We start from the raw sequence: 27,149 nt of genomic DNA on the forward strand, positions 1-27,149 counted from the left end.
CGTGTTATATGGCAAAATGGTTATCGATAAGCGATAACGATGATTGCGCTGGGAGTTGTGGGAATTATAATTGCTTGCAGCTGCCCCACAACCAACTGGCTGCCCGTAACCATCTTCCTGTCTGTGGTATTCCTTTTATATTGGCTTACGCATTTGTTACATATGTAACTACTTCCATGCCCTCGAGTATCGGGCAGCACAGCGGTATATTACATTCATGTAAATGTATCTAAAATATCTTGGTCAGTGGCGTAGTTTTGCCTAAAGGTTTATCTAAGAGCCGATGATGCGAAGTTTACTGTAGTGCATTATATGTAGTGTCATACAATAGCGAAAGGTGTGCGGATTGGCTAGCGATAGAGTGACACAAGAGCACGACGAGTCAGGTCGGTTCAAGACTGTGTCTGATTGAAGTCCGGACAAATTGCCCGTTCCCTAATGCGAGGATTCGCCTAGAACACGAGAGAGAGCTCGCGAGATAGAGTTAGCGATGATGAAGGAAAAGGAAAGAAATTAAGGCGCGAGATGAAGGCTGCTGCGGTGTGGGAGCATACGTATGTACATATGTATCCAATAGTTTGGATTTAATGCTTTACTGCTGCACCTCTGACTATGATCTATGGTCTACAGGCTGATATTGGTTTGCGTAACCAAACAGACTACATAAAGTAAATGGGAATTTCGAAATTCGAAAAGCTAAAATCATAAAGAATAAAATTATCTACCAGATTGCAGAGTGAGATCGGATCCATATTATCCCTAAAAATGAATAAAACAATATCCCCTTGCTGGACTCTCTTCCGCGCGCTTACTCTCTCACACACACCACACTAATACGCGAACTGTGTGCGCCCCCTGGCGGAGTGAGGGAGATATAACGACCGGATGGGAATTCGTTGGTGGAAGGAGAGAGAGAAATGGATTCAGATATTTAACGGGCGGAAAAGGAACAGCTGGAGTATTGGTTGTTAGGTGGAATGAGGACTGACCGAGTGCAACAATTCAAATAAGAACATAGCTAGCGCTTGGGCTCACTCTCCATCTCCGTAGAATAAAGTGCAAAAAGAAATATAACTCTAAGTTAATTCATGTTTAATAACCTTTTGAATAAAGGTTAATTAAAGTTAAAGCTTGACCTATCGGGACTTCCTTTGATGTGTGATTGATGAGTGTTGGGATACATCTGTATGTCAAATGCACATACATATGTATGTATATGCATGCTCCCATCCTCAAGGAAGCTGGAGTGCAACACTGGGTTTCCCGAACTGCATCCTCATGCAACCCGAAGCAGTTTCGGTGCTGGCAACAGTGACAGTGCCCCTTCGTGGACTCGCCCATGCATCGCTAAGGGTACTTAGCTTAACCAACTGAAATGCACACATCATTAACCCGCTGGATGCTCCTACTGGGGGGGGGGGGGGCCTTGGAAAATATGTGGCCACATTATCATATCTTATTGCAGGCATTCGCCAGGGCTGAGCGACGTTCTGAAACTCGGAGATCTGGGGGGATGGGGAGAAGGGCAGATGTGGAGCTGTGGAGCTGTTGCAGGCACTCAGCTCTATGAGGCACACACATGGCGGGTCTCCGAGTGCAGTATAAATTGAAATTTAAATGAATATGCTTGCCGGGCAGAAGGCGCAGCGAAGCAGGAAGCACACTGTAAAACTAGTTTGCTAGGTCTGCCCTCGAAGCAGGAAAGAAAGCGAGAAGGGAAGAAAATGCACACAATCCACTGGGGCACTGGCAATCATTTAATTATGTGTTGCATGCCCCAAGGCGGCCGGGCAAACAAGAAGCAACAAAATGCCACCCCAATCGACATGCCAAAGGAGACAATTAACACGCCAGAGCATGCCAAGACCCTCGGGCACCCCCTCCTTGGCCATCCCTGGCAATTGATTTGCATTAAAAATGCTCATTAACTTTGCCCCTCGCTCCATTTTCTCGCTTGCCCCTCGGCAACCCCATACCTCTCGTGCTGTAGGTCACCGGACGCCTGTTGTTTTGCAATATATTTTAGCCCTGAGCCGAAGCAAACCCCGAGAAAAACCGGAGAGGAAATAAAAAGCGGCAAAGATGAAAAAATGTACACAAGTGTCGGGCGTGGAAGCACTCCGCATGCCCTAATAGCGGCAGGTAATGCTCCAGTAGGTGTCTTGGACTAGGGATTACAGAGGCACAAGTACAGGCCTCTCCAGAAATCCTAAGCTCCGTTCCATATTTCCAAGCACCACGTAAGGGTATTGTAATACCCGCCACACGGCTCTGCGCCTGCAACATTTAGCTGTACAATATGGCACGTTTTTTACGACTCTTAGTTTGCCTTTCGCTTTAACACGATTTAAAATTGTGGTCGCAATTAAATATTTAAATTGCATTTTATATATCTAGTGGATGTACCTTTGTGTGTGCGCGGGCGTACGTACATATAGGTATGTACATATACCCGTACTTATGCGCCTTGGTGTGTTCTCCGCTTGCTTTAAGTGCGGTCAATTTTCAGTAATTTGCTTGGGGTTTTTATGATGCCTCATTTTCAAAACGTTTTTGAATTATTCAGTCCAGTCCCGACCAACAACGTCAACAGCATGTGATGTCAACGTGGCAGCTCCTGCTCCTGCTGCTCCTGCTTCTGCTGCTCCTGCTCAAGCCATATTTCCAGGTCGCATAAAAAGGGGCCGTGTGTGGCCATATTACACGGGCTGGACCCGCACACCTCACTCCCCTCCCATTTCGACCCATTCTCTGTGTGTGTGTGTGTGTTTTTAACCCATTAAGCGCCGAGTGTCTTTAAAACCAGAAATTTTGAACACAACAAAAATTAATTCAGTTGTTTTAATTTTAAATAAATAAAAAATAAAATAAATAAAAAAATATTCGGGTACAATGGCAAAATATGGGGGCCATACCATCATGTGATAAATAATAAGGATATTTGGCTATTTTGAGAAATTTTTAAGTGATCCTAAATTTTGTTACGTGGCTTAAACTTTCCAAATTAAAAATACAAAGGATTAAACACATAAAAAAAAAGCTGTTTGCAGTTTTATAAACTTAAGGCATTGCGTATCATATAAACAAATATTTTTCGTTCTAAATTCCAAGAAAAAATTGTCCAATTATAACGGAACGCCCTTTTTACAGAGCCAAACATTCACTGAACTGATCAAAATGCGCAAGTTTGCCGAAGACGTGTCAGAAGGAGCTCAATAATAAAAACAACCGTAGTTGAGCACAATGTATTTAATTGAAATGCAAAAGAAATCTGCAAGTGGCCGTTTTACTATACTCGCTTGGGTACAATGGCTAGGAATGGGTTAAGAGGCAGAGGAACTTGTGTTTGAAATTTATCATTTGCTCTTTTATAATTAAAATATTAAATATTAAACACTTCAGATTTACACTTACTCACCTGACGTGTCAAATAACATCGGTTAGCTGTACCTATTTTGGATATACGCGGACTTAGATAGTTCAATTACTAAGTACTATTTGGCCAACTAAGGAGCTGTGTTCAAGCCCTGCAAAAAATATACCCATTCCCCCATTCTGCCCACAGTATTGCCAGATGTCACTGAATAGAGCGAGTGGCAGTGTATTTATATTAAAAAAATGCAGATAAGACAATTTTATACCCAATGCAAATGTTTGATCAATTATCCAGCAAATTAAAATTCTACTTTAAGCTGGAAAACTTGGCCCTTTAGGTTGCGGCTTTTTAAACTGAAGAAGCAGCCAGTTAAACATTAAAAGTTTTAAGTTTATATTTCCACGATAAAGTTTGTCAATACTTACAGATATGCAAACTTTAATAATATGAAACCTCGCTATAAAATAAGAGTCATATTTCAGTTCCCTTTACTGTCACTTTCAATGCAAAGCCCTGGATCGTGGTGCCAGTCACAACATAAGGCACAGCGTGTCAGAATGTACCATTAGCAACTGTCAAAACATCTCCCATCTAGAATATTAACGGAAAACATAAGCTCCGGTTTCTGAATACGGAATGCTACCCATCGCAGCCAATGAAATAAAAATGTAATGCCACAGAAAGTGGGCCACGAACTCTGCCCAAAACTAGTTGAAACCTTGAAAGTTTACACTACTGGGTACTCAGTTTCTACCTACATGCAGTATGTACATACATATGTACACATGTAAGCTTTGGATTTATGTAACTTATTTTGAGATACACATGTAACCGTGTGATAACACACAACATTTGGTGGTTGCTGCAGCTTTAATAGTCTCTGGAAACAAGGCGACAAACAAGACGTACTGAAGGACAATATCGACTCGGCTCGGAAACGTTTCCTTCTGGATTTTACTTATGTACAACTACTATGTACATATACGAATTGAATATACATATGTACACGTACACGTACACTTTACTTTACCTGTACTCTTTCGGTACTATCGAAATCTGACCCTTTTAGTGAGATGCCAGCAGCTTTTTTGGGCTTGTTTCTGGCTTAACTGTTTCTGGCACAACTGAACAAAAAAACTGCACAGATTTCAGGGCAATTCAACCGTCAGCGTGAACATCAATATCAATCCAGCAAATATATGACTCTTGTCATTTTAAGCGTGGTCATAAATCGTTTGGACTGCGCTCTTTTTGGGCGTCCACTTCAGTGCACAGAATGCAAATATTTCGAAAATTGAAAGATATTTCATCACTGGCAGAGAGCCTAATTAATCAATTATGCGTTCGTTAAAGCATTTAATCGCATTTAATAGAATGTATCGAGTTATGCACATAAATTAATTGATTTAATGTGCGGCAAACAAATTAAAACACCGACAGTAAAGTGCTCATGTGAGTGTGTCTATGTATGTGTGTGTGTGTGTTTGTACGTGTTACATGACTAAGGACCAGATCTGGTCTGGTCTGGTCTGGAATGGGCCCCTGACAGCGGACCGAGGCCATATTGCTTTTTCTGCTTTGACAAGCGGAAATGACAGTTGACGCCATTTTGTTGCAGATTCGTCGCCTTTTTTCAGGCTCATATTCGCCAGTTATTTACGATTATTTGTTATGGGTCTCGTCTGGCTATTAAGCCAAACCCTGTATGGGCGTAGAGATGGTCGATTAAGCGATTGAAAAATGAAATCGAAAGACAAGAAAAAGCGTTCATTTCTGAGAAGATCAACGAATGAGCAGCTAATGCATTAAGGAATGGAGTTAAGAATTCTACATGGGCTATTGAGTTAGAGAACCCAATAAATATAAATTAATCGCTTAAAATATTTTTACTGTGCTCTGGCAGTTAGAACTTTTCCGCGTGAGGCCCGTTGGCCGTTGACCCATTGAGGCTTGGGATCGGGATAAAAAAAACTCCGTTAATGGTCTTTAATTAATAAAAATTGTATATTTATAAAGCTGTCATATGGTGAAAAATTGTGAAATTTCGTTAATTTATCAGAAAGAGCCGCCTGCCAGACATCTGTCAGATGAAGCCGCTCTGAGAACGCTTGCTGCCCCACCCGTTGGCTGCCACGCCAGTCCTCACCGTCCCAGCGGATCCCCCTTAGATCTGTCAATTTGCTGCCACGGCTGCTCCCCAGGGATGTTGTGCGGCTCTCCTACTGCTGCTGCTGCTACTGCTGCTGCTGCTGCTTTGTTGCTTGATTGCGTAATGTGCACATTATAGATTTAACAGCAAAATGAAACAATTCTCCTTGGGGCCAAGGCAATCCTGACAGAATGTAATTGTATTTGGGCATAACTGAACGATTTATGGAGAGTGTTTATGCACGTGGCCGGCCGTCTGGCGGCCTGGCGGCCTGGCCTTTAAACTGCTTAAGTTGTTTCAATTATTAATTGAGGTCCAAAAGTATGCGTAAATATTCATTCCCCTTGGCCAGCCCCAGGAAGCTATTACTCATGACTTATGTACACACATATTATGTATGTGTTTATATGTATGCTTCGATAATTCGAATGGGCCCTAAGTACGTAATAAAATGATTGTGACAGCCGAAAGTCACGCCGCCTTTTTCTGGCCCATCTTCTCTCAGAGGTCATCGTGTTTTCAACTGGCTTAACAATAGCGAGACGAGAGCACCAGATTGTCTTCGTCCCTGACAGACTGTCACTGTACATAATCGCTTGAGTGACATCTGAGAGTGTTGGAATACGCTGATAAAGAGATATGGCCAAGAATGGAACGTCAGTTCCGAGTCGAGTGTTGGAAAATGTTTTCTGACGCTAAAAATGATTGATATGTAAAATATGATTAATAGCTTTGCTTTCGATTTCGTAAGAGAAGCAATGACGCAGAACGCAGAACGCAGAACGTGTGGTTGATGACGAGGAATTTCGACTCACGGCAATACTACTACTTAACATACATATGCATATTTTTGGGCTCACTATTCCTATTCAAGGAACAGTACAGAAGCAGATTTTTGAAGCGAAAGGTATCGTACTTTTGTTTTGATTAACATTGGGACAAAAGTATATTGGCAAATGAAGAAAACGCCAAGTTTTTCATACCTGCACTCAAAAAGAGGGGTAGAAGGGGTATAGGCAGAGAAGGAAACGTTTACGACCCCATAAATTATATACATATATTCTTGATCAGCATCAATAGCCGAGTCGTTATAACAATGTCTGGTCCATGTCTACTCCAGGATCATTATTATAGCCAGAAGAAATTAATTTTCAGTTGCTTCCCCCACCTCTTTCAGCGCTGATGAAGCTCATTCTCTTTCTCGCTCGCACACACTCTGCCCTGTGCAATGCGCAACCTTTGCGGAGAAGATGTAGAATATACATTTTAGATGTAAACTCTACATTGTAGATGTGTAATCGACATTGTAGATAACAGATGTAGCAAAAATGTAAAATATTTAATAAATCTACATAAACTTATGGTTTACATAACTCACAAAGCTCACATATTGTTGTTTTAAAATTAAGAAAGGGAAATAAAAAGAAATAGAATATACATACAGAAATTTGTACAGAGGTGCCAGAACGAATGGATTTATTTCTTGCAGCTAAATATAAAATGGTAATTTCGCTGGATTAATCCATAAAATTATCCCTATGCCATGCTTGAGCTGAATGAAAACTTAATTTCCCTCAGAAATAATAAGCAGAACTGTGAGTTTTGCCTCGCTTTTCGCGTCCCGTGCACTTCAGCTCGCCAGCTTTTCTTTGCCTCGGCATTCTGCCCATCTCAAGGGTCCTAAGAAAACAAACGTCGTCAGCTTTTTGCTGGCTTTTTGGGTTAATGCCACGCCTACGGCGCCTACGCAAGTGCAGCCCCAGTTCTTAGTGTTTTCTTTTACCTGATTCCGTTCCCTTTATGTAAATGCTGTTGCTGGTTCTGCAACTACTGCTGCAGAGGCAAGGTAAAAGCATTAAAATGCTGAGATGCAACAAAAAAGTCAGCTAAAACAGTGAAAGGGGCAGAATGCGGGCTACCCATTGGTGGAATGTCCCTGGAAGGTGATCTGCAAGCTGCAGATAACTATAGTTCTGTGGATAGTTAAGAAATCTGAATTTTGCCAGCCCTTGCAAGATGGGAACTAGCCGGGGGGCAGAGAGTAAGAGAAGAGCTGTGACCACTCTTGCCACCTAATGACCTAATTAATTCGAATTTTAAAATATTTGTTCTGCTTCAATTTTTCCGGTACATCTGCCGCTCTTCTCACACCAACCCCAACCGTTATATCTCGATACATGAGGAATAGTAAGAGTGTGAGAGAGAGAGAAGGAGTAGTTTAGCCACTGAAAATTTGTTTGTTCATTCTGGCTATAATAATGAGTCTGAGAAGTATGCGACACACAAGACGGAAGGACAGAAAGACATACATTGATGCTGATCAAGAATGATATAGATATATATAGGTATATGTACATTATGGAAACGTGTCTTCTGGGTGTCACACACATCCACATCCACCACAAGACAATTTAAAACGGGCTGGATCTGGGAACCAGTCAAAGGGACCCATCAAAATGGTTCATTAGTTTCCAGCAATTATATATTCGGAGATCAAAGTTTATTTAAGATCTTTACGAAACATAAATAAGAAGGAGAATGACTCCTAGGGGCGGATTGTGCCCTAACAAAACTCCCCCAATACAGGGTATCTGGTTAGGGAGCAAGAGCAACTGGAGAAGACTTAGCGAGGGAAGACGAAGTGAGGCAAATGCGTCACTTTTAATTTGTTTGCCGTGCTGCCTGTTCATCAGCCTCAGCCTCAGCCTCAGCCTTAGTCCCAGCCTCTGGCTCTGCGTCTTCGTTGTCTTCGTTTGTTGCAACAAACTTGTCGAGCACTTGTCGTCGTCGTCGTCGTCTTCGTTGTCGTTGCCGTCTGCTGCACTTGGCCTGTCTTGAGTGTTGCAATTAGCAAATAAAATAAGTAGCACTCGCTGCGTGGGTATTGCCAATGTAAAGTGCAGGAATCTCTTTCTCTTTTTTCCCTCGGCCTTCATCATCTCCGCCGACTCCTCCGACTCCTCCGACTCCTTCTACTGCTGCTGCTCGCGGTGCTCCTTCTTCGTTTCGCACAACAACAATGTTGACAACAATGGCCGAGTTAATTGCAAACAAACACGATGCAGGCCACCAGGGCTGGTGGGGTACAGTCACAGTCACGTGCCATGCAAATTAGTTTCCATTCAACTTAACCTTGTTAGAGCCATCTGACAGAGTCTCTGCCTCTGCCCCTGTCTCTGCCTCATGTTTCCTTCATGAGACCGTGTGCCCAAAAGTAAGCAACAAGATAAAATGCGTCCCGAAATATGCATGAGAGGAGGCACTCAATGCGATTCCCTGAGGAAAAATATTTCCGCAAAAAATAAAACATGTCAGAAATACACGAGAACGGAGCAAATCAGATATTTAAAAACAAAAGGATTCCGATTATTTGCTCTTCGCCTTCACCTTAAGGTGCATGCTGTGAGCCTTTCCTTGCTGCACCTGCTGACGCCTACACTTACGCAGATTACAATCTGCTTAAATGGCCTTCAAGGCAATACCAGAAGAACCATAGCAAAAGCACTGGAACCATTTTCGCTCCATTGCCAGCAGTGTGGGATTCGCAGACTGCCCTGGCGGAGGGGAGTGAGATATAAAGGCTGGTGTCTGAGCGAGAAGAGAGAGAGAGGGAGGGGCAGATCTAAAGAAATGTACAAAAATATGATAACAGATAAAATATTATAAAATACGAATCAAATAAGTTCTTTCTTGGAAATAAGATAATATATTGGCATTATATTGGCCACATATCCAGCGGTCGTTATTCCTCTTTTACCATCAATGTATTTCCCATCTCTCATGACATGTGCTAGCACTCATATGTGTGTGTATCTGTTGATTAAATTCACAACACCCTTAGACATAGTTCTGAGACGCACTGTGGGGGTACATTTAATTTATGAGTTTACTATGAACCGGGTGTTCACCCATGGCAATGCCTTTTGGTTCTTTAATTATTCCATTGTTGTGCATTAAACTCCTTGAAATTGCCAAGGAACAAAAGAACCAAGCACGACAAAGTCAAAGACAAAACACACAAAAATTACGGTATGCCAGGGGAATGGGAGAGGGAACATCCACGATGTAGAAAGATAAAGTACAATCCATGTTAAAAGTCAATATTCCACAAGTATTTAAAGTGGAGACCTAATCTTAAATTATAGGAGATGATCCCATTTCAGGAACAAATGGACATTTTGAAATTTATACATATAGGGATACGTATAGCTGCCCATATGAGTCGCTGGCCAACTAAATTGTAATCTGCTTGTATGAATTTGAGCAATGTGTTAAAAAAAAAAACAATACATTTACATGGATCACAGACCATTGCGGATCGACATGTATAAGTATGTATGCATGTGGATGTGATTCTGACATAAGGTTAAACAACTCCAAATGGATTTTCTCACTATGAGATGTCAGTATAATGCAGAACACCAAATCAAGTACCGAAGTACAGGTGCTCATACACATGCATCATACATGCATACATACATACGTACATATGTATATGTATATGTACAATGTACATATATGTAGGAAAGGCAAAAGTGGGATTATCCATAATATTAAAATTCAAATAGAGTTGAGCAGTGAGAGAAGAAGAATCGAGTAATAGAAAGAGTAGAGATCTGGTACGGACAGAAGAGGTTGCTCGGCATGGGGCTCGGATAAAAAACAACATAAATGAGGGGTTTTGAAATCTCAAGTTACCACATCCCTTTTACCATATAAATACGTATACGCATAAAGTAAAAAACATTAAAAAAAATCATTCAAGTGTAAAGAGAATTACTAGCAGCATATTATCGCAGCGAGGGAAGACTATAATACTAATATTCAGAGAGGAACATATGTACATTGTATGTACATTGTACATGTGTGAATCGACGGGTATAGTTTGGTTGCCTCGTACATGCTGATCCAAAATATAAAATTAAATGGGATATATTTGGATTGGAATGGGATTGGGCTCTATTAGGGATTTTTCTAGTTTTATTTTAGTAGCAGTTCGTATGCACCCTCACATCAGTTGGCATCGCTCTATCGAAAGATAAAATTTGTCCATATTTATTTTAGCTGTTGCTGTTCTGACTTTTGCAAATGTCAAAATGCAGACTAAGCCAATTCCGAAACGTTTAAGTTGAGCAAATAAATGCAATCAATTGACAACACACAAAGCGGCAACAAAGAGCATAACTTAATAATGGCAACACCATCAGCAGCAGCAGCAGCAACCAGCAGCAGCAACAAGCCGAACAACATGAGCACTACTCGTACAATGCTGCAACAACAGTGCGAGTGTGGGGCGAGTATGGTGACAACAGCAATTGGTCGCATGCAAATGAGCGTTGAAAATCAAATCGCCTTAAAATCTATGGAAATGCGCTTAAGTGCTTAAGGGGGCGGGTGCAGCTGTGCAGCAGGGCGAGGGAGACAAAGCATGGAAGATTTAAGCAAACATGACGCCCCTAACCACGGCTCGATGGGGCCACGATGGGGCAGCATGCCTAGATTTATTTCCGACAACAAAATAAAAGGCAAAACACACACACACACACACACACAGACACACAAAAGGAATTCCAGCAGTTGGTAACAGTTTCCGAACAAATAACGCGTATACGCACGGAGAAACACAGACACACACACACGCACACGCACACACTCGAACACTTTCCGGCATTTATTCATTCAAGTACAGGGTGTCGACACACTTACTATGTGCACCATGTACCATGTGAGTTGAGTCATGAAGAGCCCAAAGAAAATGTACATATATTTATTCATGTAAGTGAAAGTATTCTTAGTCAATGGGAGGGGGGGGGCGCAGTGAAGTAAGCCATGATAATAAATAAATAAATAAATTAACAATAAATAATTGGGTGCTGGTTAGCCACTACATTAGCCGATAAGTATCGATCTCTGTACCTAGGAAGAGGAATTCCTTTCCCATCATAAGTTCTGACTGAAAGCCAGAGAGCACACTGGATATCGGTACCAAAATAAATATATTGCACTCGTACATATTCCTGCCTGGAGCACCCTGCACTGCTATGGGTATGGGTAGTGTGCGAGTGGTGTGGCACACGCAATGTCAACAGTTTGGTTCGCTTTTTGTTCGGAGCGGTCATCATTTTTATGACCCATAGTGCATACATTTTAAGCAGCTTAAGTTTGCATTGTTACCACCCGATTGGGCTGGGTACTGTGGATAGTGGATAGTGGATAGGAGGACGTTTGGGATGGCAGGACGAGGAAGAGGACATTTGCCATTTGCTAATTGCTTGGCCGGCACAACAAAATTGTCGAAGCAATTAGCAGAGTTAGAGGGGGAAAAGAATGGGGGGAGATCAGAGTTCAAAACTCACCGAATCGACAACGATGCTCATGAACAATCAGGCGCCCCCACCTCCCATCCCCCATCCCATTGATGCCCGACCCAGTTTGCCCGCCAGCCCATACGAATATTTCAAATATTTCAATCAACTGCCTAAACACTTTTCGCCCAAACCGCCACGCCCCCTCAGGAAACCTTTTCCCCAAACGAGCGTGAAAATTGAGTGCCAGCTCTGTGGCAACTGTCGAGTGGGCAGGTGCGCTATGGCACCGCCACCACCACCGCCACCGGCGGCTGTTTGTATGTGGCACGCGAATTGTGAATACGGAAAATAGCTATTCGAGTGTCAAATCGAATGTCAGTCGAGTGGAATTCCCGGGGAACGAGAAGTACTAGTGCCCGTGTGGACTGGGCCAACTGGCACTCAATCCAGTGCATACATATTGGGTTTGTGGGTCGTCGCGCCATTTTAATGACATTTCCGAAGTGTTCGCTATTGCAATTTGGCAGCTCCGCTCCGCGGCTTCGCCATTCAATTCCAAGCCGCAGCAACATCATCATTAACATTCTTCGGTGTTGCATCTTCATTGGTTTCATAATTAACATCACTTGGAGCTGCCATGTGGATTGTTGTCGTTAATTCAGTGACCTGACATTCCACAGCTCTGGCAGAGATGGACACGTGACGCGGGGCACGAGTCGAATCATTCTTGCAAGCGTCCTTAGCTTTACCTCCACAGAAACTTTGATTTTTTTTTGCCCAGAGTAATCCAAGAACACTCAACTTTCTCAGACTGTTTTTGTTTAAGATTTATGCTGATCTATGCTCTCTGAAGAACGACAACAATCCAGGAAAACCCTCTGTACTGTACGCAGACAAAGTGCAGCTGGCCAAGTGCCATTACCTGTAGAATATAAATTAACCCAGGCAATACTTAGTGGCCTGCAGAATGCTAGTGGGAATCAGAGGTCCCAAAAATAGCAACAGTAGCTGGAATGAAAGGATGACGCACCGCAGCATCACTGGAAGATGTCTCCAGATGTCTCCGCCCAGGAAGTTACTTTCCAGCCCCATGAGCCTACCCCTGAAGGTTTCATGCACCCATCCATCCGTACAAATAACTAAGGGCCTACTGGCATATGTACGAGTGTGTGTGGCCCCCAGAGGGCCTAAACCAGGGGTGGGCACACAGACTCACACATTTTTTTGGTGCTTTTGCGTGCGAAGACAACAGACACGAAGGCAAATACGTTACTTATTTCTCTGCCGCTGAGGCAGGCGAGCAGAATATGAATCCGTTTGTGCATAGCCCGAAGGTTGTTTCTCTGCCGCTACGTCAGCCGGGCAGAATAACGGAACCACACGAAGTCTTTACGATGTACGTGTGCCGACTGCGCTGCCCGAAATTTTTTCCTATGCACAGTGCATACGACGCTGCCGGCCTCTGGCCTTTGCTTACTTCAAAATACACAGTTATCAAATGTTTTATCCGCTTGAGATACGATTGCAAACAAACGTATAACTTCGTGGATGGGATCTCTCGGTTTAAACAGCCAAAACTGCATACATATACAGCTGTATCTGCTCCTGATATTCGCATCTCTCACTTTTATTCCACTAACCCACTGTAGTTCCCTGGACTGGTGGACTTCCATTTTGCCATCCATCAGCAGCTCCCCCACCCACTCGCAGAGCTCTATATATCGTAATCAAATATTTTACATCTACATGCAACACCGGAAGGCATCTGAGAGGGTGTATGGGGATTAGTTTCGCAAATTGATTGGTTTTTGAGGCTGTCACAGCTGGACGTCTGGCAAGTCAATTAGTTATTGGCAATTGAATGGCGACACACCCACAGACACGCAGCCATATGCCGCAAATCCGATTTATTTTTGAAAAAGGAGAGCTCACAAATCGCCCCTAGGGAATGCACCACAAGTATATCAATTCTTGCAGCATAAAAGGTTACTCGGACGTTTAAGCTGCAATCAGCCGTGCCATAGGTCAGCAAGAAGCTTTTAACTCTTTAAACTCGTATGACACGTGCCAGGAGCAGCAGCAGGAGCAGGAGCAGCATGCGAGTATGCGGCGAGTCTTTTGACTATCACCAGATGCCTGCAGCTCGGAGACAAAACTATAGACAATCAGAATGGGTAAAGCTTGTGCTACTCGCACCAGTCCCTTAGCTACATGTCTTTGCACAGGGCTTTTTCTGTACGAGTATTAGTCGAGGGAAATATCGATCTGAAAGGGTGAAAGCTTCTCTCAAGCCAGGGGACATTCAAAATATATCAGTGCCAGTGCTGTATTTAATTCCATATTTATTTTCGAAAACAAAAATTATTCATAAATGAAATCAAAAAGAAAACAAAACAAAACAAGTAATCGCTAGAAACTAGATTCATAATCATATTTCTGTGCGTGGCTGCTGCTGTGCACAGAGATCGCGCTAAGATCGAGACAGACTACAATGTAGAATATAGAATATCCATGAAGACGGTTTAATGCAATTGCTAGTCGATCATTATCGCTCACAATCGACCAGTAAGGGTGTGTTTGTGTGTGTTCTTTTGGTTTCAAACGACTAACATCTACTGCGGAAAAAAAAACAATTGAAATTAAAATAAATTAACCTTAAATAAACGCGGTTTGTCGTTACTGCTAAATGAGTTATTCCTGCTTAGATGGCCACTCGAATTTCGTAAGTGATGCTCTCGAAAGATAATTCATCCGATTTGGTTATGCTTAGGGGGGAGCCCTGGGCGCCGATTCAGACCTTGCACCGCTCCTGGGCGTACTCGAGGGCGTCGGCGAGAATGCGACGCTCGAGCTGGCGGTACTGCACCACCAGCAGATCGATATCCTGTCCCGGCTGCTTCTCTTTGGCCTCCTGCCCCTCCGTCAGCTGCAGTTTCTCCAGTTGCTGCAGCTCGTCGGACTCCTTGTACGTGGCCTCGAGGACGCCGAGCAGCAGCTTGAGCCGCTGGTACAAGTACTGCCACGTGCGCGTCTCGTGATCCGTCTCCAATGCACAGTCGATGTGCAGAAGGTCGACGGCGCGCTCCAAGTCGCTGCACCAGTGCTCCAGCTGGTCGGCGCTCATGTTGAAGACGCGCACGAAGGCCAGCAGCTCGCCGGAGATGTAATCGGGAGCCGGCAGCACCCTGAGCTCCGCCTTGCGCTCGATGTTGAGGCGTGCCAGAATCTTGGCCCGCTGCTCCACCAGGGCATCCGACAGCCCCAGGCCCAGACGGATCTTCACATAGTCCTTCCGGTTGTTCACATCGATGAAGCTGTGCGAAATACAAGAGATGATAATGGGAAGATTTTAGGTGGCGCTCATTGAGACATCCGTCCCGTCCGTACTCACCCATTGTGGACCAGCAGATCGGCATTGGATCGATCGCCATAGTAGATGAAGAACTGCTCGCCGCTCTTGCAGTCCTCCTGGGCCGTGCAGTCCATCTGGTGGACTCCGCTGTCGTAGTAGGAGGTTATCTTCCCGGGCCTGTGGTTGGCCATGTCCCAGTAGGGTATCAAGGCCGAAATGGGCAGCTGGCTGAGGTCGTCACCGTCGTCGTTGGCCTGCAGCTCGCGTGGTACCAGATTCTGGCGCGTCATCACCGTCGACACGGCCCATCTGCAACAAGCGAGAAACGGGAAACGAGAATGGAGATCGGAGGATTGCAAAGCAAAGCAGAAAGAGCGGAAAGAGCGGAAAGAGGCGGGGAAAAATCAAAACTCAAAAGTCAAAAAGCTTTCTGCTTATGCATTTTTTGGTTTTCCACAGTCTGACCACAAAGAAAAGTTTTCCATTTAATTGTGCATAAATTTTCCAATTTAATTATGAAAAGCAGCAACTTGTTTGAAGTGGTTAAAGGGGAGGCCAAGGGCTGGCCAAGAGTTGGCCTCGCCGCCACTCACTTTGTTAGAAATCACCAGGAACAAGCACCAAAACAAAAACCGAAACCAGACAAAAACAACACCAGCAAAAAGCAGTAAGTTAGCTCTTTTCTGTTGGCTGTATTTATTTCCGACTAGTGAAATTACCAAAACTCTTAGAAAGTCCCAAGCAAAAGGGAGGAGGAGTGGATGTAGGAGGATCTCTCAACTTTTTTGCTCTTGCTCTCAACCTTTTCCTTTTCCTTTGTATTGGCTGTTATGTCCCTGTGGCGAGAACTTTCCTCAGTCTGAAAGTGTGCGAATATTTTTAATAAAAGTAATAAGTTATCAGCGAGCAATGCCAGTGTTGGAAAGACTCAAGTGAGTGTGCGGGCTGGGCTGCAGGGTTCTTTGAGTCGACTTTACCTCTACCTCGGCAAAAGTTAATCAGCACTCAAAAGTCCCGCCCTCACCCTCCCACACTGGCTTTCCCCCTGCCCCAGTTAAGCGGATAAATGAACTTGAATGCGCTCCGAAGTCCCTAAGTAGAGGGAACTTTTGGTTTGCTGACTTGTGTGCTTCCCGCCATATCTGGCCGCTTGTGTCTCTCTCACCTATCGATGACAAGCTCATCGCTTTCCCTGACACTTATCGACTGCTGCACCCCCAAAACAGTGCGTTAGGCGGCCATAAAAAACGGCAACTCAAGCGGGGCAACTTTTGAAGCCCAATGACAATGTTGGCAGCTTCCTACTGAGCCAGCGCGCGCGCCTGCCGTTGACAGGCATGAACGATGCCGAGCTGTGTGCACACAATGCCAGCGTGTGTGTCCTGGCTCCCCACAGTCCCAGCATGTAGCATGCAGCATGGCTATGTGCGTACGTAAACGGATGGTGTGCACGGAGTGGCATCAGCCCAAAGATATTGTTTCAATAAACTCTACCGCACTGCATTTTTTGAGCGAATCAAATTGCACACGTTCTCTCTCACATGATTTGGCTTTTTTGCCGTGATTTATCGAAGTTTTCCAAGTGAAACCAAACCGCTCTTCCCATCAGTCCATCTTTTGTTTGACACTCAATCGATTTCGGTTCGGAAATTGATTTCACTTCATTATTCTTCAGTATTAATTGAGTTAAAGTTGTGAAGTTGTGAATCCATTCAATGTGGATGTTTTGGGCAGCAGCCAAAGCTCTTTGCATGCTCCTCCGATTGAAAGGAAATGCAGATGTTTGACTTATTTCAAATGCTGCCTTAAATTTTCGTTTGTTCTGGGGGACAAGTTGAGACTCCTGCGATACAATCGGATTGCCAGCTCATGTCGCTCTCTTTTCTGTCCCCCTTCATTATGCATGCATAGACGGCTGGCTCCTCCCATTCCCAAAAGGGGAAAAACGAAAACAAATACAAAAAAAATTGAAATAAACAAGAGCTGGAAAGGGGGCAGAGACAGAGACACAGATAGAGGCAGAGACAGAGACAGACAGGGAAAGAGAGATGTCACGGCAAATGACGTGAGAGAAATGCGTGTAATGGTCGGGATTCGGCATTCGGAATTCTCTATTCCCCCTCTCCTAGATTCGATTTTCCCCGGACCTATGCAACGACTTTACTAGTTCCTCTTGTCTTTCTGTCGTTCTTCGTTTTCCTTCGTTTCTTGCTCCATTATTTTTGCATTGTGTGGCAACTGAGGGAAAACTTGCAGTTTCCTTACAATTTCTCATCCTACTGTAATGAGTTTTTGTTGCTGTCGCCAAGAAAAGTTTTTCGTCAACAATTTAGTTTCGTTTTCCTGGCACTTCTCTCTGGTATTTTTTTGCCATTGCCTCTTTGGTTAATTATTTCTCCATCAGCCAGAGACAGTCCATCCATCCACCATCCATCCATCCATCCATCCATCCACTATGCACTTTCCAGCCATTCAACCATCAGGCCTGGGTCAAAAGCCTCATTCATGGGCAAATGTTCAATGAAAAACCGCAAGATTCCCTCTTATATTTCGACCCCCATATACCCCTCAAAGCTATGCATAAATCTCCAGTCTGAATTAGTTTGATTATATGCGGATAATGATGATGGGTTAGGCAGTCCGGCAGCTAATCAATTTAATACATATGTACATTATGCACACATACATACATATGTATGTATGTACTAGCATATATTCACAATGTATTATCTGTGCTTGTCATCATAAGTCGCACCCGCACCCACACATAGACATCTTTATCTGCATCTCAGGTGCAGCTCTACTCGTGGTCCTGCTGCCCGCTCCTGCTCCTGCTCCTGCTCTGAACCCAGCCTGATTGAAAACTAATTACCTGAGCATAAAAGAGCCCGAAGTTTCTCTCGGGGCAGGCAGTTCCATGGTTCCATGGTTGGCCAAGTTAATAGAATCCGAATGCAAGAACTCCCCTCCTCCATTGTGCATCGGGTAAATTTTATCAGCAATGGCAAATCGGTAGCCAGGCATGTGGCATTGATATGTGCATTGATATTGATGGCAAAAAGCGAAAATAATTACATAATCCCTTCAGGGCACATAAAGCATTTGCCATTCGCTTTTGAATTAATGTAAAATATCTCAACTGTGACTTGGATTTAATTTGGTTACATTTTCGTCTCTATTGAGGACTTGTCCACTAATATTTATTTTGGCATCGTGAGCACTGCTGGCCGAGCTAAGAGTTTCTCCCATTTTCCGGGCACATAGCTGCTGGGCGTCCGACAGCCTTTTTGAGCAAATAAGGACAACAGGAAGCGAAAAAGGGGAATCAAAATGCGGGCCAAAATGCGCAGATACCATCAATCAATGTGGCCTATCAATCAGTCAGACGATAAACGTATACGTGCGAGTACATACATATACATATAACTAAACATACATAGAAATAATAATAGCAAAAGCAATTTAATAGAATAAAACTCCTGCTCTGGCTCTGGCTCTGTTGGCACTCCTCTCTTACACATTTTTGCTATTTCTTTTCTTTGCTCTCCTGCAGCTGCTGCAAACAGGCGTTTCGCTGATTGTCGAGGATGGCAAGGGCTCAGCTGGGAGCGATGGGATCGGAAATGGGAATGGAAATGGGAATCGTCGTCGCACTGCCCAAGCGGGCATGCGGAAGCGAAAGCGTCGACCCCAATTGCCGATGACCCCCATGGGGGCCACCGAGGAAGACACAGGAGCCGGCTCCGGCTCTGACTCTGGCTCGGGTGCGGACTCCAGTTCGACCTATTGGCGTGGTCATGTCGAGGACGATGCGGAGGCTCTCAGGAGGCGCAAGCAGCCGCTGGTCAGGGAGCCGATGGCTGCCCTGGAACGAGAGCGGGACAAGCAGAGGCAGCGCCAGGAGCCCACCCACAGCAGCCCCCTGGATGCCAGCGTGCAGGCGAGCAGTCCCAGCAAGGCCTACCGCCGGCCATACGGCCAGTCCAAGAAGGAGCAGGAGGCGCCCACTGGGGCCAAGCTGCAGACATCGGTGGACCTGAAGAACATCCTGAAGAACTCTGGCGGCCTGAGCCTCAGTGAGATCCTGCAGCAGAAGAACCTCTCCCTGGACGACCTGCTCAAGGGAAAGCAGAATGCCCTGCTGGCCCTCCAGACCACGGCCATAGCCCCGGCCTCCTCTGCCCAGCCACAGGGGGAGGCCCCGAAGAAGCAGACCCACCAGAACAAGCAGGGAGTCCGCCGCCTGCCGCCTGCTTACCTCAGCAGCACCACCACCACCACAACCAGCAGCAGTAACAGTAACAGCAACGAGAGCGAAGAGGAGGAGTCACTGAGGACCAGGGCCAAGTTTCCGACACTGCAGCGACTGAAGCTCTTTGGCAGCTCTTCGCGGGAGAGCAGCACCACGAGACGCACCTTGCCCACTGTGGGCCCCCACAGCACCGCCACCAGCACAGTGGCACCCAGCAGCACCACTCGCCTGCCGCTGTACAAGAAGAGGCAGCACATGCGCTCCACCCTGAAGCCTCCGGGGCTGTTCAAGTCTGCCAGCAGCAGCATCACCACCACCAGCACGACGGCAGCAACCACCACCACCCAGGAGGTGGACACGAGCACGCCCATCTTCACCAGCACCCTGGCCAACAGCATTGAGGAGATCGAAGAGGATCAGGAACCGGAGCAGGGGCAGGAGCAGGAGCAGGGGCAGGGGCAGGAGGAGCCTGAGCCAGAGCCAGAGCCAGACTCGATCGAAGTGGAGTCTGGGGAATCCGCCCACACGGAGCCACCACCAGCACCTGCCACATCGCCGGCCAGCACGGCCAGCAGCACCAGCAATCCCCGATACCGACTGCGCAACGCCAGCAGCAAGGAGAGCCAGAAGCGGCTCAAGGACAACTTCATCCAGCACCACCAGCACCACCTGTACGACAGCAATGTGGTGGAGAGCATCGAAGACGTGCAGGTGGCTGTGGATGCTGCGGGAGAAGTGGCGCGGAGCAACACCACAGAGGCAGCAGCAGCAGCAGCACCCCAGCCAGCAGCGCAGCCAGGCAATGCCAGCGAGGAGCTCAACTACAACGATGACGATCTGGAGAACTTCTTCGACGAGGTGGAGAGCCACACGCACCACACACGAGTGCCTGCACCACAACTGGAACTGGAACCAGAACAGGAACCAGAACGGGCACCAGAACCATCTCAGGCCCAGACCCCAACCGAGAAGGAGCCGCAGCAAGCCCAAGTGAGCTTGGTGGACGATGTGGATGATCGCACAGATCTGCTGGAACTGATCGAGGATCGGCGCTCGGGCAACCGGCTGTTCAAGGTGCTCGAGCAGCGGAACATGACGCTCGAGGAGCTGATCGAGCACCGGAAGCGCGGCTCCAGCCAGCTGCACCTGTCCACCATCGTGAGCGGGGGCGACGAGCACTCGCGCTTCTACCCCGGCCAGAAGGTGGTGCTGCAGGACAACATGGACATTGTGACGGCCTTCGAGAACTTTCCCCACTTCAACCTGATGGACCTGAAGAGCGTCAAGCCCGACGAGATCAAGACGGACTCGCAGGGCTCCAGCTACTTCACCTCCATCATAGACATCGAGCCGAACGACAGCGAGAAGCCCGGCGGCAACCGAGGTATTACCGCCTTGCGGCTCCGACACCAGCGCCAGCGGTGGCAGCAACGCCAGCAGCACCAGCAGCGCCCGCGGCGGCAGTGAGTTGGTCGGCGCGAGTGTCCCCCCTTTTGTTGTTTGTTTGGAGTGTGCTGAGCTGTGCTGAGCCGCGGCCTCTCAATCTGTCACCCACACACGATCAGTGAGTCAGTCAGTCAGTCAATCAGACAATCAATCAATCAATCGGCGGCAGCAGCAGCAGCAGCGGCTCAGCACACCAGAAGCACACGTAAGTAACGGCTAGGAGTGTCGCGGGGATATTCGAGTGGCGGCTGGCAGCTGACAGCTGGCAAGGGGTGCGCCTCCCACCCGCTCTCACAGGTGTATCGATAACCATCATCGATAATTCCGAAATTGATGATCATCATTTTCTATTGGCAATGGCCAGTGATACGATAATCCTTCTTCATGGAAAGTATCGATTAAATATTGAATATTCATTTAAACAAAAGCCGACTCATTGAATAAATTGATAAATATGATTGCACGATTATCAATCGATAATCGATTAATCGAGTATCGATAGTCGGCAATATACCACACGGATGAATCACAGAATGGATCGATTGATACGGCAGAGGTGGTGTGCCCCACAGCCAGTTGTGGCAATGTCCCCCGACAATCCTAGACACAACCACACGCGACAGCTCGCTGCAACCGCCGCACAAACACACACAAAGACACAGACACATACATACTGCACACACACACACAGATACTCACAATCACAGATACAACACACAGACGCACAATAAGCTTTATCCCTGATCCACTCTGTCTGTCTGCTCTTCCGCCCCCTCCACCATCTCTCCGCTTCTCGCTTTCGTCTATTTGCAGGACCCGCCTACGCACAGACATCATCCGCCTCATCATCATCGTCCTCAGCAGGAGTATCCTTCAACCAGCAGCACCACCCACACCCACACCAGAAGCAGCAACAGCAGCAACAGCCACGCGGAGAGAAGTCGCTCGGGTTCTTCCCATCGTGGAAGACGCTGGCTCTGGCCTCCCTGGCCACGGCGACCGAGGAGCGAAATCCGTACTTTTTGCCACCGCCGCGACTGCTGCTCGATGGGAACGGCAGCGCCCAGGAGGTGGACACGGAGCCGGATGAGCAGGAGCCCAGCAGCATCGACATCGACCTGAGCGTGAGTCCCTACGGCGGAGCAGGAGGCGAAGAACTGAACAGTTCGCAGCTGGCCAACACCAAGCTGGCGCCGAACGACAATGTGATCGATGAGATCGAAGAGGAGGTGGCCCGGGCCCACGATCTTCTCGACTTGGAGCTCTCCGGACCCGGCTTCCATCGCAGTCCGGCGGCAGCGGCGGCCACCTCGGTGTCCCAACAGCACCTGGGCACCCTGTACGCCAGCATGCCGTCCGGCATTCGGTCGGCGATTGTGGCCAGTGCCGCCATCGTGATCACCGCACTGGCCACCTTCCTGGTGATCTTTGTGGTCTGCCGCTGGAAGCAGCATCGCCGGCGCAAGAGCAGCTATCTGAAGACCTACAACGCGATGAAGAGCAAGCTGCCCCAGATGGCCCAGACGGGCGCCTCGGCCTCGCGTCGCTCCTCTATGCGCCAGCAAATGGAGGAACTGGTCATTGGCTCCAGCAGAGGAGAGGCGGCATCGGCATCGGCATCGGGCGGCGGGGCGGCAGGAGGTGGAGCAGGCATGGGCATTGCGAGCATCTCGACGGCCGTCTCCTGCTGCACGCCCGTCCACCAGCTCCAGCGCCAGAGCTCCATGCTCTTCACACGCGACGGATCGGCCACCTTGAGCACTGCCACCTCCCTGACCACGACAGCCGGAGCTGGTGCTGGAGCTGGTGGTGGAGCTGGAGCTGGAGCAGCGGGTACCGCCAGCGGTGCACCGCCACCCACAGCACCGATGTGTGGACGTTCCCAGGGGCACAGTGGCAGCTCCAGCAGCTCGGCATCCGCCTCGCTGGCCCTGTCGCTGCGCAGTGCCCACCAGAAGCTGAATACCATGGACCCCAACTCGCCAGAGGTGCAGGAGTATCTCTTTGACACATTGCGCAAATCGTTCGATAATTAGGCTCTAGGCGGCTGCTCGCTCAAGTATCGATATCGATAGAGCGATAACCGGCGATAGGTTTTGCTGTTTAGGCCAAGCTTTATAAAATTATATATATATACATCCACAGACTCCCCCACAGACACAGACACAGACACAGATATACATATACAAATAGACAGACAGAGAGAGTAAAAGTTAGATGATTAATTAGATTAGTCTAAGAAATGAGAATAAAACATTTTTTTTTTTTGTGGTCAAGTTTCGATTAGAGAAATTTCTTCAAGCGAACGAACATATTCTGTGAGAGAAAGTAAAACTAAACTAAACTAAACTAAACGAAAGGACACACCAACATACATACATATATAGATATACATAGGTACAGTGCGTTTCATAGCTGTGGGACCCAACACTCCCATTCGCAAACTTTAAGCCTAAGCTCCAAGCTCAAATTCTACAAAACCCCAGCCAAGACATCCCCCTGTCAACACTGTCTCATGGCCATGAACGCTACTGTACTTGGCCCGTAGGCTCAGCAAACTATCACTTCGAACTAATCTAGATCAACATACATCGGATACATACACACGATAGTACGTATGCGACGTAATGCAACTCTTTCAAGTTCATTAATCACACATACACACATAGGACACGGCATTCAAATGGGTTTCTAAAGCACCAAGCGAAAAATTAAATCTATTAAATCGAATAGAACTTAGCAAAGAATCTTAGCCAAAACTGAATAAGGTACAGGAACAGGAACAGTTGTGTTCATACGATCCACAGCACAGAGCCCAAATCGAATACTAGATAGGTACATTCGAGAACAAGAAACTACCACTTATGAGGACAATAAATATTAAACGAACAAAAATTTAAAGGAAAAGAAAAGAAACAACTTCTTTGGCACTGACAACAAAAAGAAAAAAAACAAAAAAAAAACCAAATTTTAATACTCGAATAAAAGAGGGAATTTCGTATTAGATTGGGGCAAATAAAGATGGGTGTGGTCACAAGCACAACAAAGCAACAACAACAGCAACAAAGCAACAACAACGACACCAACTAAATCAACACTAATAGCATAAATGTTCAATGCACTGCAAGAACAATAAGAGAATAGATTTATTTTTTAACTGCAGGCACTTTTCTTGATTTTCCTTTAACCAGTCTCAACTAGGATCCCATTTTCCATGCCCCAGTCCCAGTCCCAGCCCCTCCACCCCCTTATACACTAGAACGTCTGGCGACCGTACGAGTATATGCATAGATATACCGATATATTTAAATAAATAAAAATATATATATATATATATGTATGTTTAAGCACGCTCAAATATGTATGTAAATAAGTTTCAATTTGATTTTTTTGAGAAATAAAATGTAGAACTAATTGCGGCAAAGATTTCCAAATATTTCAAGAACACCCAAACCCAAACCCAACCACACCGCGCGATGGTTCGTTCCGTGCAGGCGGACTCCGCTTTAAAGTGGTCCAAGAGCGGATGCGATTAACCCCATTGTAGAAGCGAAAGGGAGACCAGGCACGAAAACGAAGAAGATCCATGGGAAAAAAGGGGGCAATGCATACAGATAAAGGCATTCATAGTTCAGACAGGTTCAAGAACGGATGAGCCATCTGGTGGTATTCTAGAGCAGACAAAACCAGATGGCTGTAGAGCTCTCCGCCGGACTGGGAGGCACTCAATTAATCCCAAGACCAACACAACTTGGATTGTATTAGAAAGAGCAAACAATTTTCCGCACAAGCTGATTTTTGTTTAGCACTTAAAATGATATAGTGTTCCGTGTAAACTCCGCGCAGCTCAGAGAATTTTCAGCTAAATAGCTTTACAAATGAGCGGGACCTTTGTAGCCAGTACTCAGTGAGTACATTTGTAATCGCATGACTTATGCAACCTATACAATATTTGTTGTGTGTGTCGGAACCCAAGACTGCCGCGTGCTCTCTTCCTCTCAGTCGTTTGGTATCGCTGTTCGCAAAAGGGACGAATGCTCAATGCGGAGACGGGGTACTTTTTGGTAGGATAGCCAACGCAGACCCTGATCTGAAGGATCAAGGATATGCATACATATTCATATGCCTACAACCTAAGGGTCGGAGATGCGACACAAAAAGCTGCCCAATTGTTGACTCTTCAGGGATATCAGTTGCAGTAAATTTGTCATAGACACAGACGGATGACTCGGATGACTGGGAACACATTCACTTCCGTGAGTTCTGTTCGCGCTTTAAACCACCTGTGGAAAGTGGAAATTCCCTCTGCACAAGTTAGCATAGTTAGCACTGCAGGCTAACATTGCTCTGCTAAATCGGCAATTCTGCTAGCAGCGTGCTGCTATGGGTACACACAATGTTAAGTTAACATTCGTAGCTGAGTCGAGTGTTTTTAGGCGCAATTGGCGAACTGTTAAGGAGCCACAAATTGATTATTGCAGGAAATATCGGAGAGGGATGGGAGGCGATTACGTCGGATTGGGATCACTTACCGGTAGAGCTCGTAGCAGAGGCCGTGCTGGGTGAAGAGCACGCCCATGGAAGAGGCGCTACTGGCGTCGGGCCGGATGTGGGCGCACTTGTACATGTTGGCATACTGGCGGGCAATGACGCGGCACTGGCGCAGCGCCGAGGTGCAGGCAGCGGTGCCGCGCAGCCGCTGCATTTGCTCGATGGAGAAGTAGAGGACGGTGTTGTAGCGGGCCGGCAGAACGTCGATGTAGGGACGCCAGACACTGTCGGGGCCGCGCACCTTCTCGATGACCAGGGCGTACGCCAGGTTGAAGTTTGTCAGCAGCGGAAAGTTGCAGAAGAGCTTGCGGTCGGTCTCGGGCAAGTGCTCCTCGGAGAAGATCAGCGTTCGGGGCACGCTCAAAACTGGCTGCTCGGCGGTGATGTCCTGGGTGGCGCGCAGGCCCAGCTGATAGCCAGGAAAGATGGCTATCTCCAGGCAGTCGCTCTTCACGCCGCCCGCCTTGGCCCACTCGCTGAATGCGGTAACCTTGGCCAGGCGCGTCTGGTCGTCGGTGGCATCCAGGCAGACGGCCCGCTGCAACGGCTCCTCCAGCACCATGATTCGCTGTAGCTGCAGCTGCAGCTCCACATACTGCTTCCACTCTTCGTTGGGATTGGCCGGCTGCATGGCCACCAGCTCCAGGAGGCGCACTACCAGCGCGTTCAGCTCGCCCCGCTGACCACTCAGGCTGGGGAAGCGCTTTCCATCGATGTTGTTCTTGTCCTGCAGGCCTTGACTGCCACTTGGTTGATTCCCCTCTGCGGAGCCCGAAGCCGCGGTCATCACGGCACCTGATCCGGAGGCTGCCTCCGACTGTGTCTGCGTTGGCGTCTGGGCCAGTGACTGTGACTGCTGCTGTTGCTGTTGCTGCTGCTTGTTCTTGCGCTTATTCTTGCCCATTTCGGCGGCTTGTGCGGCGTTGTTTATGCGGCGTTAGGCGTGTAGAGTGCGGAGTGCGGAGGGGACGGCGTCCCAAAACAACAGCCAAATATGGAAAATACTAGTTGGCACGTGCGTGCAGTGTGACCGCGTACTTAACGATAAAATATACCGTCTGACCCTCAGAAATATACCGAAGTATTTTCATAATATACCCTAAATATACAAATTTGCTACATATCAACGAATACTACATACATACATATGTGAAGTATGGCACTTACTTTGTATACCCACAGGATTTGCCGTTCCGAAAATGTCCAGTTATTTCACCATTCATCCGGTATTTTTCTAGTCCGCACATTTCTACGTGGCCTTAAGATGCATTTTTAGCCATTAAAAAAAACAACACACGCAGGTTGAAGTAGAGTGCGAAGATGGAAAATCAGTTGGTATGATAATATTGCGGATTTGCGAGGGTCCCGAAGGAATTCCATTGAGCTCGCCCAGGCTTCCAACTGAAACTATAGCATTCATTCTGCAGCCAAATCGCCCGCCGGAGCGGATCTCTTTTAGAGATTGCTCGGAAAAGGCTAGCAGTCCAGAAATGTTCAAAAATTCCACAAAACTAAATTAGTTTTTCTGCATGCCAACTACACACAAGGAAGACATTTTTAAAAATTAAAAACATATAAGATCATTTATCAATTTCTATCATTCTATATGTATTTATTTCAGATAAAAAACTTAGCTAAGTCCAATGCCATACGACTTTTGTGTAAATAGAATTCTTCCGTTTCTTCCGTTTGAAAGCTCATTTTGTGCGTATTTT

At 46.6% G+C, this 27,149-nt stretch overlaps 2 protein-coding genes across 2 annotated transcripts in view; one reads left to right on the top strand and one right to left on the bottom strand.

Moving 5' to 3' along the window:
• LOC111070399 (DNA N6-methyl adenine demethylase) overlaps positions 1–24,110 on the top strand; it is a 75,783-nt gene extending 51,673 nt beyond the window's left edge. The window contains exons 3-4 of the mRNA XM_022360905.2: positions 18,739–20,821; positions 21,697–24,110. Of these exons, the coding sequence (XP_022216597.2) occupies positions 18,739–20,821; positions 21,697–22,919 (3,306 nt within the window). The 3' untranslated portion in view covers positions 22,920–24,110. The remainder of the gene's footprint in view (positions 1–18,738; positions 20,822–21,696) is intronic.
• On the bottom strand, positions 14,162–26,474 carry LOC111070400 (actin-histidine N-methyltransferase). Its single transcript, XM_022360908.2, has 3 exons — positions 25,416–26,474; positions 15,225–15,494; positions 14,162–15,147 (listed from the first exon to the last, which is right to left on the bottom strand). The coding sequence occupies exons 1-3, from the start codon at positions 26,336–26,338 to the stop codon at positions 14,625–14,627; spliced, it is 1,716 nt and encodes a 571-aa protein (XP_022216600.2). The 5' UTR covers positions 26,339–26,474; the 3' UTR covers positions 14,162–14,624.
• Positions 26,475–27,149: the final 675 nt, after the last annotated feature.

Source organism: Drosophila obscura, unplaced genomic scaffold (assembly GCF_018151105.1).
Source record: "Drosophila obscura isolate BZ-5 IFL unplaced genomic scaffold, ASM1815110v1 contig_96, whole genome shotgun sequence".
NCBI lineage: Eukaryota > Metazoa > Arthropoda > Insecta > Diptera > Drosophilidae > Drosophila > Drosophila obscura.

Coding starts and splice junctions, on each gene's coding strand:
- LOC111070400 (XM_022360908.2), bottom strand. CDS start 26,338: ATGGGCAAGAATAAGCGCAAGAACAAGCAGCAGCAACAGCAACAGCAG. Junction 15,495..25,415: donor CTCTGCTACGAGCTCTACCG/GTAAGTGATCCC, acceptor CGCTTGTTGCAG/ATGGGCCGTGTCGACGGTGA. Junction 15,148..15,224: donor GATCTGCTGGTCCACAATGG/GTGAGTACGGAC, acceptor TATTTCGCACAG/CTTCATCGATGTGAACAACC.